Genomic DNA, 16,687 nt, shown 5'->3' with positions numbered 1-16,687 from the left:
CTGTTAAAAGTAGTTTATCTTGTCGCAAAATTGAAGTAGATAGTTCCTGTGAGTCAGTATAGGCAGAGGTCATTCTTGGCAACCGGAATAAAATAATAACTGGCTCCTTTTACAGACTTCCCAATTCAGATGACACAGTTGCTGAAAGGGTTTAAAAAAAAAAAAACGTGAATTTAATTTCAAACACGTACCCAACACATTCAATTATCGTTAGTGGTAACATTAATTTACCCTCCGTATGTTGGTGAAAATACATGTTAAAATCTGGAGGTACGCATAAAACATCATCCGAAATTATGCTAAATGTGTTTTCTGAAAATTATTTCAAGCAGTTAGTTCATGAGCCCACACGAACAGTAAACAGTTGTGAAAACACACTTGACCTCTTAGCAACAAAGTGGATCAGGGTTTAATGACCACAGGGTTGTCTTAACGAGACTGAATACTGTAACCCCCAAATCCTCCAAAAATAAATGAAAAATATACCTATTAAAAAAAAAACAGATAACAATTCATTTGGTACCTTCCTGAGAGACAATCTCCACTCCTTCCAAACATGAGTAATGCGGAGGTAGATATCCTCAGAGTAGTGAAGCAGCTTCAATCACTTAACAAAAACAAGTCTTCCAATCCAAATTGTATATACCAGCTAGGTTCCTCTCATCAGAGTATGCTGATACAATAGCTCCAAACTTCACAAGCATATACAACCGCTCACTCAACAAAAGATCCACACCCTGAGACTTGAAAGTTGCACAGGTCACACCAATATTCAAAAAAGGTAGGAGTTAACCACCAAATTACAGGCTCATACCATTAATGTTGATATGCAGCAGGAATTTGGAACATTATGAATTACCTTGAAGAGAACAGTCTATTGACACAGTCACCTGAATTTAGAAACCATCATTCTTGTGAAACATAACTAGATCTTTATTTGCACGAAGTGCTGAGCCCTATTGACAAAGGATTTCAAATTTATTCCACATTTCTGGATTTCCAGAAGTCTTCCGACACTGTAACACACAAGCGGCTTTTAGTGAAACTGCGTGCTTATGGAATACTGTCTCAGTTATGTGACCGGATTTGTGATTTCCTGTCAGAGGGGTCACAGTTCGTAGTAACTGACAGAAAGTCATCGAGAAAACAGATGTGATTTCTGGCATTCCCCAAAAAAGTGTTATAACCCCTTTGCTGTTCCATATCTGTACAAATGATTTAGGAGACAATCTGAGCAGCCACCTTAGGTTGTTTGCAGATTATGCTGTCGTTTATACACTAGTAAAGTCATCAGAAGATCAAAACAAATTGCAAAATGATTTATAAAAGAAATTTGAATGGTGAGAAAATTGGTTACACGATAAATCTGTCAAATCTAAAGGACGTAAATGCAACTAAATACCTAGGAATTACAATTGCGGGCAACTTAAATTGGAAAGAACACACAGAAAATGCTGTGTGGAAGGTTAACAAAAGACTGCATTTTATTGGCAGGAAACAGGCATTTCTTGCTGTGGCAGAATCTTCCCATGAAATTTTTATCACCTATTTTCTCCTCCGAATGCGAGAATATTTGGTTGATGCCTGTCTACATAGGGAGAAATGATGATCATAATAAAATAAGAAAAATCAGAGCTCAAACAGAAAGATATAGGTGTTCAATTTTCCGCAAACTATTCAAGATTGGAATAACAGAATTATTGTGAAGGTGGTTCGATGAACCTCTGCCAGGTACTTAAATGTGATTTGCAGAGTATTCTCATAATTGTACATAACATGACTTGAGTACCGAGGATATCTATTTCTAATTAATCATGCTTTCAGCAGTTCAGAGTTCACATTAAATTGTAGGTCACCCAATAACTTGCCCAATATATCATTTCAAGGGATCTGAGGAAGGCAAGGATTGTACCATATCCAATAAGATGATGCATAGTGAATCACTGAGAGTTAAAGACAGTTTTACTTATATTTCACACATCAGTACCAAAATGTTACGCATTTTTAAATAGGATATAACATTCAAATGATATTTCCTCACTTTTTATAAAACATGCACTCTACAGAAACTGTAATAAATCTGGATCATGTTTTTCCCCAACATCAGCTGTATAAACTGTAAAAAGGCACAGCAGGCAGTCTATTTAATGTAACATACAAACAGTGAATATGATATATTGATTATCTATTTTGAAGTCTGAACCGCTTTTGTATTACCAGTATTCTGACTGATTTCATCCACCCATCAGAAATTCCTCTCCTGTACTAACCTCTTTATCTCAGGATAGTTCTTGTACCCTACGTTCTCTACTACTAGTTGGATGTATTCCAATCTCTGTCTTCCCCCACAGTTTTTACACACTACATCTCTCTCTCTGGAACCATGGAGATTATGTCCTAATGATGTAACAAGTGTCCTATCATCCTCTCTCTTCTCATCAGTGTCTTCCATATGCTCCCTTCTTCATTGATTGTGCAGAGAACCTCTCTGTTCCTTGGCAGCCACCTAATTTTCAACTTTCGTCTGTAGCACTGCATCTCAAATACTTTGATTCTCTCTCGTTCTGGTTTTCCCGCAGTGCATGTTTCACTACCATACGGTGCCGTGTGCTCCAAATGTACGTCCTCAGAAATTTCTTCCTCGTATGAAGACCTATATTTGATACTATGAGACTTCTCTTTGCCAGGAAAGCACTTTGTATCATTACTAGTCTGCTTTTTATGCCCTCCTTGCTCCGTCTGTCATGGGATATTTCACTGCCTAGGTAACAGAATTCCTTAACTTTATGTACTTTGTGATCACCAAAGCCTGATGAGTTTCTTGCTGTTCTAATTTCTGCTATTACTCATTATTTTCATATTTCTTTGATTTCATCTCAATCCATATTCTGTACTCATTAGACTGATCATTCCAGTCAGCAGATCATTTAGTTCTAGTTCACTTTCACTGTAAATAGTAAATGTCCTCAGCGAATCTTACCATTGCTACCCTTTCACCTTTAATTTTAATTCCACACTTGACCTTTCTTTTATTTGTCTCTGCTTCTTTGTTGTATAGATTAAACAGTAGGGGTTTTGAAAGACTGCATCCCTTTCTTACACCCTTTACAATCCAGGCACTTCACTCTTCTTGTTCACTCTACGTTCTAGTAAATATTGTAAATCAGCCATCTTCCTCTATAGCTTCTTCCTATTTTTCTCAGAATTTCATACATCTTGCACCATTTTACACTGTCAAATGCTATTTCTAGGTCAACAAATCCTATAAAAGTGTGTTGATTTTTCTTCAGTCTTACTTCCATTATAAAAACACAATGTCAGAAATGCCTCTCAGTTTTCTTTACCTTTACTAAAGCCAAACTGGTCATCATCTAAAGATTCCTTAATTTTCTTTTCTGTTCTTCTTTATATTAATTATTATTGCTAGCAGCTGCACGAACAAGCTTTTAAGTTGATTGTGCAATAGTTCTGCAAGTATTTGCCCTTGCTATCTTCAGAATTGTTTGGACGACATTTTTCTGGAAGTCAGATGGTACATTACCAGTGTCAGATTCTACACACCACACTAAAAATGCAAAAGTGAGTAAAAAAATATATATATATATGGCTGTAATCAAACGCAAGCCTGCAGCATATCACACGTCACTTTGTATCTTTACTTATATTCATTATGCTACACTGAGCTCCCGTAACATGTGACCTTGTCTTGTATGTTACTGCTTTAATCACAGATATGTTATTCACTGACATTTAATTACAACTAAGTGAACCAAGAAAAATATGTTTTTGATGGCTCTTCATGACCTTGAAATAGTACACTTTCATATCACAGAAGTTACAATGTGAAAATTATTTAACCACCAATGTAAGGACAGTCAAAAAGTCCACCGAGCAAGTACCAGCAGGAAAACACATGTGAAAGACATTACATATGCACACTTTCAGAGCCAGTGGTCCCTTCTGGCAGAAGAGTTGAAGGAGAAGTAAGAGTTGTGAAGGAAGGGACTGGTGAGGTTTAGGAAAAAGAGGTAGAGTTCGGAAAAGTCACCAGAACCTGGGTCAGGGGAGACTTACCAGATGGAATGAGAAGGAAAGGCTGATTGTTAGGGATTGCACCGGGTGAGATTTAAAAACCTGAGAGCTTACAGGTGGAAAATAGGATAATATGCTATACATAAATTACTGCTAAAACAGAGTTTATAACACCGAAAAGCTAAGTGCATTGTATGCGACACAGGTTGGAGGGGATGAGGAAAAAGGCAGGTCAGAAAATAAAAGCCATAGAAAACCAAACTGGAGTGAAGAAATTAATAATTACTGCGAAGAATTGCAGAGACAAACGAAGAATTGCAGAGACAAAAAAAATTAACATAAAATAACACTAGGTGGGTTGTGAAAACCAAGGACACGTGGCACCAGTTCCCACCTGCAGACTTCCAAGAAACTGTTTTCTGGGGGAAGAACCCAGATTGCACTTATGGTGAATCGTGCTCTGCAGGAAGGTATTGTGTTTTGCCAATATATACACTCTACCTATACCTTTTCATCCTAACTGATAACTTCCCAATGTAAAAGGTCGAATAGTGTTTACATAACAGCTGGTATGACTTGTTCACAGGTGGCTCTCCCTTTGATAGTACATATTTTGGTAGTTACATGGCTGGTATAGGTGGTGGTATGAGGGTATATAGTGCGAATCTTTCAGCAGCGATGGTCACAGGTATAAGAGCCATCGGGTAGGGAGATGGATGCAGAAGGAACATAGGGTATGACAAGGGTATTGCAGAGCAATGGGGGAGTGATGAAAAGCTTTTCTAGGTGTCGTGGGCAAAATCCCAGACAGAATGGATCTCATTTTAGGGCATGATTTTAGGAAGTCGTGGCCTTGTCGAAGTAGCTGATTAATACATTCGAGATGAGGATAATACTGAGTGACAAATGGTGGGCTCCGAAGTTGTTTTTTGGGATCAGCAGTACCACAACTAGATGTGATGGTCCAGGATTGGTTGGTTGGTTTGGGGTATAAAAGGACCAAACTACAGGGTCATCAGTCCCTTTCCCTGAAACAAGCAAGGCTCAAGGTACAGAAACACTCAACACCACACCCAAAAAGAAAACTAATGGAATGAACAAAAAAACAGGGAAAACATACACCACAACGAAAAGTAGAAGGTACTAAAACCAAAGAGAACATGGTCTGGGCTGGCTGATCACAATAATAAAAGAGGATGAGCCAGCCACTCTGCAACACATTACAATGTCCACCCCAAAAAGACAAGGTGAGATGAACATATGTAGGGAAAAGATGACCACCGAGACAAACAAATGCAAAGAAAGTGCGACAGAGTTAAAATGGAGGGAAGGTGGCAGCCTCTGAGAGAACACTAAATGCCCACCCTCAGATTGTACAACACCCCCCCCCCCCCTCCCATGAATAAAACATAAAACTAAATCTGCTTTTGTAGCATTGTCACCCAACACCGAAGGAACAGTGCTGGGAATGTTACAAGACCGCCGCAGAGCGGCTAAAAGAGAGCTGTCCAACAAGATGTGCACGACAGTCATATGTGAGCCACAGTGACACCGAGGTCCAAGCGACGGAGGAGGTAGCCATTTGTTAGCCACATACGACCATTACGGGGCCGACAAGAACCACAGAGTCCCTGTGAGAGGCCCATATGGAAGTATTCCACACATTCATAGTCTCCTTAATGGCACACAGTTTGTTGTGCATACTGAGATTATGCCATTCCGTCTCCCAAACCTGAAAAACCTTGTGGCATAATAATGACTGCAGGTCAGTTACAGGGATGCCAATCTCCAGTAGCAGTTTCCGTGTAGCCTGTAGGCATGTTCATTTTTTGGTATTCTGACATGACCTGGACGGAGTGACTGGACTGTTCCAGGGCATACATGGACTCCTGGATGGTCTATACCAAAGGACGGCTGGGGTAGCTCCCAAAGTAGGTACCTTGGGAGCAACTGAAGGAGATTTTCCCCCTCCCAACATGGCGGCAGATGTATCCTGGAGGCCCGGAGGGTCTACTGTTTGTGGCATAGTGTGTGGTACGACTGGTAATTGTGACGGCGATGGTAACATAGCTGCTGTGTATGTGTACGTCAACTAAACAGGTGTAATCCTTCAAATTTACATTTAGCCTCTTGGTAAGTAAACCGGTCCAGGGTCTTTTACTCCATGATTTTCTACTCATTTTGGAGTACTGTGCAGTCTAGCAAGCAGGGGGAGTGCTGCTCTCTGCAGTTGATACAAGTGGGAGGAGGCGCACATGGAGTATATGGATGCAGTGGACGTTCCCAGTTTCGACATGTGACACTGGAAGCGCACGGGAAGACATGTGCCTAAACTTCCAGCACTTAAAGCAGCCCGACAGGCACCACCCAGCCACAGCAAAGGCCACCTGGCATGATGGCCGATGCTGGGAGTCCTGATGCCCCAGGAAGACAGGTATCAGCAGTACGATCCCTGTGTTGTCAGGGGGCTACCACTAAATGGGTACATGACGAACCCACGACAACAGACTGGCTATCACGCTGAATATTGGGCACAGAGAAATCCAATATTGTCATGGGGGTGAAAGAGGACAGGAGACAACGGAAGAAGATGTCTTACCCTGGAAAGTGTCCTCGCCTCAATAGTTGAATTGCAGGTGGAGATGCAAAGCCATGACACGAGGTTCAGGAGTTCGAATCTAGGGACATTATGGATAACTAATGCACCATGTAAGGTGACCTTCCCCACATGGCCTGCACTTCCGTAGAATTTGGAATGTGGCACGTCAAACCATAAAATGGGGCCTGAACTTACAGGGCCAAAAAATGTGAGACTCGTTTTAGTCACCTCTTACGACAGGCAGGGATACCTCGGGCCTATTCTAACCCTTGGACCCACAAGGGGGAGATGGTCCAGGAAATCTGCTTTTGATCTAGGCGGGAGAGGTAATTATGCCCAGTGAAGACTGAAGTGAGAATGGTGGTGTAGTGCTACAAGGAGTCTGGATCTGAACAAATAAGTTTGCCTCAATTACCAAGGTTGAATGGGAGGGAACATTTGACATGGAAAAGATGGCAACTGTCAAAATGTAGGCACTGTTGTTTGTTTGTTAGTAGGTTTAATGTGGAAAGAAATGTGTAGCTGGCCTTCAGTGAGGATGAGATCAACACCAAGGTAAGTGGCATGGAATTTGGAATAGAACCCTGTAAAATTTAATTATGAGAATGGATTTAGCAATCCAAGGAATTTTTAAAAGGTTGGCCTCACCACCAGTCCATATGGCACACTGCTGATATCTTTGCCATCTACCTGGTCTTAATTTACATTAATTTATTTTACCCCAGCATATCTTCACAGTAACTATTCCTTTCTTCACTCCATTTTAGTTCTCTACATCTTTCATTTTCTGACTGTGTATTTTTCGCCATCCCACTCCAACCTTTATTGCATACAATGCACTTGGCTTCTTTCTCTTATTAACTCGTGCACAATGTTTTAGCAGTAAGCTCTCAGGTTTCCATATCCCCTGTTGCAGTCTCTAACAATCAGTCTTTCCTTCTCATCCCATCCAGTAAGTCTCCCCTGACCCGAGGTTCTGGGTGACTTTTCTGAGCTCCATCCCCTTTTCTAAACCTCACCCGCCCTTTTCCTTCACCCCTCTTCCTTCCCCTTCAACCCTTCTGCCAGAAAAGAAGCCACTGGCTTTAAAAGCTTGCAAACGTACTGCCTTTTTATGTGCGTTTTCCTGCAACCACATGGTGAGTGGATTTGTCTGTCTAATTATTGTTTTTGTTGATATGTTAACCACCAATATGAAGTTCCCCGACATTTTACCACAGCAAATTATAGCAATAAATGACGAGTTTTAAAGGGATGAATTTGCTAGTGCTCTGAAACAGCATGTATTCACAGAACGTAAATTATAACAAAACTCAGAAAATAAGGACATCAACTGAAAGCCAATATGGCATCTCCAGACACTGTATGAAAACGAATGATGTGCATGTGATGCTGGTTGCATTCTTCCATCTCACTGTTCTACATTGAAGTATATGTCCAGAATATTTGCCATGCTTGATATTGCTCTACACATTTGGAAAGACTCCCCAATGTGTGTTTTCCATGCTCTTACTCACACACTTGATTGCACAGTCGATGTGCTGATGGCTTTAGGCACTGATGATTGCTTTAAGGATACATGAGTATGGAAACATGGTGCACACCTAAAGTACATTCAAACAATTGCTTACACTGCATGCATGGAGTATTAAGTTCTGTTAATGATATCACAGGTGAAATGAGATTAGCTTGGTCCTGAATTTGGAAACTAAAAACTGTAAGCCAAAAAATGTTACCTGTCATCCAGGAATAGTCTACATTTTTATACATGGGTTGGGCTATGATCTGACACTGCAATGAGATCGACTGGCCACTGTACAACACCATTAGTGCTTAGGGTGATACAACTGCACGCACACAATACACCAGTAAGTGTCCACATAAATCAGACACACATCCACAGCGGTGTAAACAAGCAATCTGCCACTGTTCCAGCTATGTCCAGCCGTAACATGAGCAGCTGCACCCCATCTGCTGCTGTTACGAGCACTAGCAAGAACGCATGCAGTGCGCTGACTTTCACTGTCATCATCGCACAACAGTCAAGGCATACACTTGTGAGATGCCCCTGTTTGTGGCAGGCAAAGCAGATGTCATGGAAAGGGCAGCAAACTCACTGATTCTGTGATTCTGTAGGCCACAATTTGATGACATGAACTTTTTTGAGACAATTCAACAATGAAGAAAAGAAAATTGTTGCATCAGCCTCTGTTCTCTCACAGACACACTGACTGCAAACAAAGTGCTTCTGTTTTGAATGTCTACCAATGATGAGGGCACAGGATTTTTAACTAGTGAACTAACTACCACATCCCCTGTTGCTGGAGTACCGGATGAATAGATGCTCAGTAAATGTAATGACAGCACTGATCTGAAGTCATCAATTTATGAGCACAATGGCAACTACTATTATACCAACAATGTCAACATCGTAAGTATTGTGAAACATGGCTTGTGTTGATGCAATTACTTCGCTGTGTTTTGGCAATTTAAGCACATCACTCAGGCTTGAATCTGGTGAATCTAAAGACTTAACATGAACTACTCTACAACGAGAAATGAATTAATGAGTCAACATATGAAGTGTCACACTATTTACAGGAAAAATTACACTTGCACGCTAGTCCTTGCAACTTGACAGCCGATGCTGTGTAGGATTGCTTATTTAGCTTAACACATTGATTAAACCTGTGCCTAGTTGCATCTGCATGGGTCTGGTGACCGTGTAGTCAGTCAGCAAATCACAATCATCAGAAAAGCTCAAACTACTGGAGGTTCAAGAATGGGTGTAGTTTTTGCACCACTTTGTACAATTTATTACTAGAAGACACTAAGAGCATACTCTAACACTCTGTGCCAGTTATTTGACTAGTCTGGCAATGAAGAACAAAAGAATGTAAATACACCTCCCAACTAGTATTTGCCTCATCAAAGCAAGCTAATGGTGGAAAAGGAGGCAAGGCAGCTGCAGCTGCCAACTGCTGCTGATTTTGTGTTGATAATATGATCACTCCCACTGGCAGTAAAGCAAATACCGATAGAACAAATGGGCACTTCCCAAGGTCAACAATGATGGCGGTGTCCACGAAGTGAGGTAGCTAGCTAAAATCAAGACCAGAGCACGGCAAAGTGGCCTTAAGTGTATATAAACAGTCCAGGGAGCACTCAAAAACTTTGCATGGGCAAGGTCAAAACTATTAGCCAATGGCTCATGCTAAGGGCTTCAATGACTAGTGCAAGACAGGCCAGTAAGTATGGGCTGCTTTATTTACAGGCAATCCCACATCAGCGGACAGCTCCAAGTGATGTCATGGCTCCAGCAGTGCTTATCGTGAGGGCAAGCTGTGGCTGGAATATGAAGCCCAAGTATCTCTGACGTGTCTCCCATATTGATATGTGGACTGGGAGGGGAAATCCAAATCACTGTCAGAAACTAAACAAACAACAATGGGACTGAGAATTGTTGGTCCTCCTGGTTGATAACTGCTTGCTGTTGTTTGACTTTTGTACGCGAGAGATCTACAGCAACAAACTCGTCAGGAGCTAGTTTGTGGGGGTACAGTAAGAATATAAGGCCCTGTATCCAGACTCAAATCCTACACAAACCAGAACCCACGATCTTACCAATAACTGAAGATCAGTCAATGAATTTCGTTATCTTTGACACACCATTGTTTTCAATACTGTTACAGGATAGCTCAGTTATTGCATAATGTGTGCAAGGTGTATACTGAAAATACATACTGACCATTCAAACAGCAAAGAATGTTATTCAGACAAGCACTTTTGGATCACTACTGATGAGCTGGAAAGATGATTTGTTTTCCATATTGTCGAGAGCCTCAAGCCACAGATATTATGTACACCAATGCAGAATCTTAAGTCAGTTCAACTGTAGCACATTTCAGCTTCACAAATACCAAAATAAAATTCAAGCTGTCTCCTCACTAGAGTCAAAATTGATGGCTACCATTTTTAGGGATGAAAGGGTATTATTTCGGTTGATTTCAAAGAATATGGCCCAATGACTACAGCCGAAGTTTGGTGGAATAACACTCGACGAACTGAGGCGTGTCATCGAAAACTGACGATACTGGAAACAAACTTCCAAAGATAATCCTCCGCTGTTACAATGTATACCTATACACTGTTGCCCATACAAAGGATCCTGCATTTCCACGGAGAACTTTTTAAGCACCTGCCCTATAGTCCTGAGTTTGCAGCAAGCAACTATTAAGTCTTCCTGCACTTGAAACGACAACTGAGTGGAGAACTTTTGGGAGACAACTAAGAACTCTAGACCACCACTGTCAACTGGTTCAATTCTCGGGCAGAGAAGTTCCAGGTAGGCAAGACAAAAGATAGCACTGAGAAGTGAACAGTGATTATCTTGAAAACTGAAGTAGGTTTATAGGAAATAAAAGCAGCAAATAAAATCTTTTTCTAAAATATATAATTTTTAATGAATGAGCAGCCCTTAATTTTTAAACACGCTATAGAAAAAGTACTGTATTTACTCATGGTGAGCATAGACAAAGTTACTATATGAAATACATCACTCGCCCCAATCTAGACTTTAGCATCCCCCACAGAAATGCATGCAATTGCTGAGTATTTGTCGAATTTTAAAGTCAGTTTGATTCTGAGTACAAATAGAATTGGGCGATTGTTGAGTATTTGTCGAATTTTAAAGTCAGTTTGATTCCGAGTACAAATAGAATTGGGCGTACCTGCAGTTTGAACATGATAGATGTCCATAAAAAGCCAAAGAACAAAATATAAATTCCTGCGGCTGGTAGCAGGATGAAATTTGCTGCCTTCTAGGCACTCCCCTTCAAGCACTGAGTGTAGTTCTCAGCCAAGGCAGTGTTACTGTCGCCCCCCTCTGACCCTTCTGTATTGCTGCACTTGAGCAATAGAGAACACAGACTGTAATACCTTCTACGATGCAGGTCATTCACACCAACAGCTACTAACACATAATTTAAAGATGACAAACATGATTCAGTCCAATTCTCAAACTTTCACTCTTGTGATCTCCACAACAGGTTTTCCATTTTAATTTATTCTTGCAATAACAGTTGCAGTCAGCTTAAAGTGGTTTATTTCATTTGTTAGGTATTTAATTCCGGATTAATTTTCTTTCTTGTTTCATCTGAAAGTCACCTTCTTGTTATAAAAGTGATTAAAAGCTGGTGACGTTTTCCCCAGTATTCTAATACACAAAAAGTGACCAATTTTCTCATTTGTAACCCACTTGGAAAATCATTAATTTCTCATAACAAATAAAATTTTGACTTGGGTTCCGAATCAAGTAATGGTTTTCGAAGGACAAGATTTTCACCTTTGAATGTCACCCTTACTTACAAAACAGTACAAATGTAGGATTACATATGTGGTACTGGATACCATGACAACTTTTATTGCTGATCTGTTTGAATACAACTTAAGTTTGTAAGTTCATAGAATTTAATGCTATTTCTTCTTGTGTTTTACAAAACTTTCAATTTTAAATCCGAGTATTAAATAGTTGTAGTGGCTAGTTCAGGGTGACTCACCCATACACTAGCACTGCCAGTCAAATATCACGTGACTGTTCGAGCAAAGTCAATATCGTATCAAGTACTGCGTGCTTATCAGGAAATCTCTAGCCTATTTGAACAAAATCGCTGTTTGCTAAGCCCTACTCTTGGGAATTCTTCAAAATAAATCTGTAAAAAGTCTCAGTAGCCAAAGCTTCATTTGTAAATGTAAGGCGACCTCTATAATAAACTGTTAAATGGTGTAAAAATGTTGACATCAGAAGCAGTAGTTCAATCTGCAAATATAAGATGACCCCATATTTTTAAAATGGGGAATTTGGGAGAAAACCTTGCCTTATAATTGAGTAAATATGATATAATTGGTTAAACTACTTTACCTTTCTTATTATGCTTGGAGTACTCACCAGTAGCATTGTTCCTGTGACCTTCATACTTATGGATAAATTCTGTTCCTGTCGTAGAACGAGTGTCAAAAAGATAGATATCTTCATCATTGTACGAAGCCAACAGTTCAGTACCATCATGATTGAAAGTGGCACACGTAACATGCATACTGGAACCGGTTGTACTACGTTCTGCCTGTGATTATACACAACAAAAACAAACAAGATTATTATGTATGATTTAAAAACAGAAAACAAAACCCTTAAATTACTTGGAACCAACCCTCCAATCTAACCAATGTCAGCAGCAATAGTCACAAACAGAGTTCTTTAGAGCAAGGAAGAGACTCAACTCGCTTGCAATGATAGTGAATGACATGTAAACACCAAATTAAAATTGTATATTTATGTAACTGCTGTTCTTGCACGGCACAATTTATAAAACAAATGATCATATTGGAGTGAGTATCTGCAAGTGCATGTAGAAGACAATACAAAATTAAAACTGTAAACTCTGCATAAATGTATTTCCGCAATTGGAGCTGTGATTTTTTCAAATCATTAGTAACAGCTGCCGATGTTTCACCCAACATAAATAAAATACTGGATGAAAATGATACATTGAAACTGTCTAAGAAGCATACAAATTCTTCACATTCACTTCACAGCCATCTGATTGAATTTTTGCTTCAGTTCTACATTATTCCAATTAATCTCGCTGCTTCATTATCAGACATATTTCTGAAAACACTCTTGGGCTACAAAAATCTGCAAATTTAACATTTCTCCAATTCAAATGAAGTCCAACCAAAATAATCCCCACAGGCTTCATTTTATATTCTGCTCATCAACTGATTTAGTCACAGATGCCAAATGACAATGACATGCAGAAAAAATTCATATTCCTTCTTTAAAATATACTGCACATAAAATAGGATCACAGTTTAATTTCCAAAAATTAATTTCACACAAGAAACTTAATCAAACCAGCAAGAACATCTTTTGCAGCTACACTTGCCAACTTGTTGAGAAGTTGTCTTCTGTTAAGAAAAACATCAAACACTACATTAGAAATTGTACGAAATGTGACATGCAAAAATCGTACTGCCAAATGTACTAAAGTAACACGTGAGCATTTTATTACCTGTTTAATAGTGCTGCTGTCATGTCTATTTCAGTACTTGCACACACAGGATTGAAAGCAATGGACAATGGATGTTGTTATCCAGAGTGAACATTAAAATTGTCTTTTGTAATGCAGTAACTAAGCAGAAGAAAGGAAAATGCACCCATCAAACAATAAGCAACTGTGGACAATTGTTCTTAATACGGGGGAACAGCATAACAATAGCTCATGGAACCACCTCAGTGGCATCCCAGAAAAATCTTGGCTGAAACTAGATATTTGAAGCTGAATGGACTATGAAGATGAGTCACTGGACTCCAAGGGATAGCCTAAAACAATTAAAGAGAGGTGCTTGTGGCACTTTACACAGCCCAGGGGGCGGGGACTGCCTCCCATCCATCATAACTAATATGAGCAATATGAAGTTCTGATCTAAAATTCTCGAAATGGAGGTTTAGAAAGTTGGCAGCTAATGACTAGAGGCATAAAAAAACACTATATTAAACTGTTTAACTGGAATGGGCACGATTTTAATGTTTTTATAATAGGTTTACTTGCTGCAATCCAGAAGCCCGATGTGTCCTGGGATTATGAACGAAAGGCTCTTTGCCTTATCTTGAAAAATGTGCAGCTGATTTTCATGGCAAATATAGCAGAGAGAAATAGATTTTGCCAGGACCTACAGTAACTGGTATGAAACCAACTATTAAAGTAACACCTTCTCCATAGGACACCACACAATGGCAGTGAGTTTTCTATGCTTAAAACAAATAAATTCAATGAAGAATGCAAACATAATTCTTTAAAGGACTGTTGTCTCAGCTCTTAATTAGGCCCTTTTTCTTCCACTTTTAATTAGTAATGTATTCCCTACAGATAATTAATGAAGAACAAACACAATGTCTATTAATAATAATAATAATAATAAGTGTGTGAAGACCCTCTTGGATCACACAGTACATTCAGACTAGTTTTCCTTATCTCCAATATGGTTCTCATTCTCTCTCCATAGGCTATTTTTCTTTCTTCAGGTCATTTGGTAAATAATTTTTTTGCAACCTCATTCTGCCCAACAAGTTGTGTTTTGTTACAGGTCACCTGATTATTTCAGTATTGTTTTTAGGTGAAAGATGTGTTCTACACATGGGCAGCCTAGTAAAAACCTAACTTCGTATTCACTGATATTACGTTCACACTGTGCTTGTCTTCTTTGAAGTAAGCATGCTGAGAATCTCTCATGTGACTTGAACAGGGATCCCTCTGTAGTTATTTAGGTCTGTCCTGTTCCTTGCTTGTGTAGAGTGTTGATGAATGTGTACTTCCAATCTTCTGGCAGTTTTTGTGTGTGCCAAGTATCTGTGGTGATTTGTGTTAGCTCCTCACATGTGTTTATCTCTAGGTGCTTCAATAAATCTGCAATGATGCCTCTTCCATAGAAGTGCTGCTGTTTTTGAGTCTCAAGGTATGTTTGCAGCTTCCATCTCTGCTGGAAGTGTCTCTCTCTCTCTCTCTCTCTCTCTCTCTCTCTCTCTCTCTCTGTGTGTGTGTGTGTGTGTGTGTGTGTGTGTGTGTGTGTGTGTGTGTGTGTGGTGGGTGAGAGTTTTGCAAAGGTATGAAATTATGTGTGAAGTAAAGTAAAGTACAGTACAGTAAACTCCCATTTATCCGAAACGATTGGAGTAGCGGATGGTTAGGATAACAGAAGTTTCGGGTTAACTGAAGCCCCCTGTTCTCACACATGAAACACCCCAAATTGTGTCAATATCGCGGAATATGATAGTAAAACTTATGTATGGTATGTAGCACGTTATTGATATGGTTCTGAATAAGCCTGCATGTTCTTGACAGAAAAAATTGTCTTGTGTTAAAAAGGTGCCCAAGTATGACTGAAAACTTCAAGTTTTTAAATGCTGAATAACAAAGCCTGTTTATTTTGCATTCTTACAGGGGGGGAGAAGGGGGGGGGGGGATCAGCCTTATTTGGCAGCAGGAAAAACAGGAGTTTTTATTTTATTACCTGCTCTTTTGAATAGAAAATAAACTACTGCACAAAATTATGAAACAAATCTGTAGATTACTCCCAGGAACGAAAAGTTCATCTAGAGAAACTTTAAAAGTAAAAAAAAAACGCTTTTAACTTATGGATGTTGACATTCTAAGACACTTCATTAGAATTTATTGTTTGGCAAAAAAGTCTGTAAGGTTTTTTTCGTTTTTGGCTCGAAAAACTTTTGTTGCACCTATATATCTCCAATGTTGGAAACAAACAATTTCGTGATAAGTTGCCTCCTCCTGTCGGCTGATGTACTCCAGGGCAGTTTGGATCACTTCATAATCAACTGTCTGAGGAATCTTTTTCCTCTGCTTTGTCATCATACATATTCTTCCAATGCTTTCTGATTGATCACAATTTGGATGATTTCTCCCTCAATCAAATCAAAAAAGTCGTTTTCCATCCACTCTTCAATGTCTACGAAGTTCGCGTCTTCAAAAGCCGGCAGCTTTCCAGTAAATACATCAAACTAATGTCGTATTCATCTGTTACTGGCACGTCAGCTTGAGTTCCGGTGTTGCCTTCTCCTTCCAACCACTGATGAATTGCCTTATGATCTAAGTGTTTTTCCAAGACCTAACAAGAGAAATTGGAGAAATTAGATTCCAAGCTTCAGCAAATCCAATGAATGACACTTAAAACATTGATTTTTTTAAGAGCTTGCAAAAGATGATCTTCAGCATCAATCACACTGATTAAGTATTCCAGCAGCTTGTGTCTGTAATGTTTTTTCATTGCCTCAATAACACCTTGGTCCATCAGTTGACATGAAGACATGATGTTTCGTGGAAGAAACACAACTTTGATATCCCTTTCTCGTAGATCATCTGGGTGAGAAGGAGCATTGTCCGCAAGAGGTAGCACTTTTCGAGGAAGTCCGTTTTCCTCTACGCATTTTTCTACAGCTGGAACAAACTCTGCCTGGAACCACTGTTTGAAGATGGCACCATT

General features: G+C 39.6%; 1 protein-coding gene across 2 annotated transcripts in view; it reads right to left on the bottom strand.

The window, feature by feature from the left end:
* LOC126279068 (DDB1- and CUL4-associated factor 8-like) overlaps positions 1-16,687 on the bottom strand; it is a 127,476-nt gene that overhangs the window by 45,938 nt on the left and 64,851 nt on the right. For both annotated transcript variants that reach the window (XM_049979516.1, XM_049979515.1), the window contains exon 7: positions 12,579-12,753. In XM_049979516.1, coding sequence (XP_049835473.1) covers positions 12,579-12,753 — 175 coding nt within the window. The remainder of the gene's footprint in view (positions 1-12,578; positions 12,754-16,687) is intronic.

This window comes from Schistocerca gregaria, chromosome 6 (genome assembly GCF_023897955.1).
Source record: "Schistocerca gregaria isolate iqSchGreg1 chromosome 6, iqSchGreg1.2, whole genome shotgun sequence".
In the NCBI taxonomy this organism is placed as follows: domain Eukaryota; kingdom Metazoa; phylum Arthropoda; class Insecta; order Orthoptera; family Acrididae; genus Schistocerca; species Schistocerca gregaria.
The sequence above is the reverse complement of the archived record's forward strand: the minus strand, read 5'-3'. Positions and strand labels throughout refer to the sequence as shown.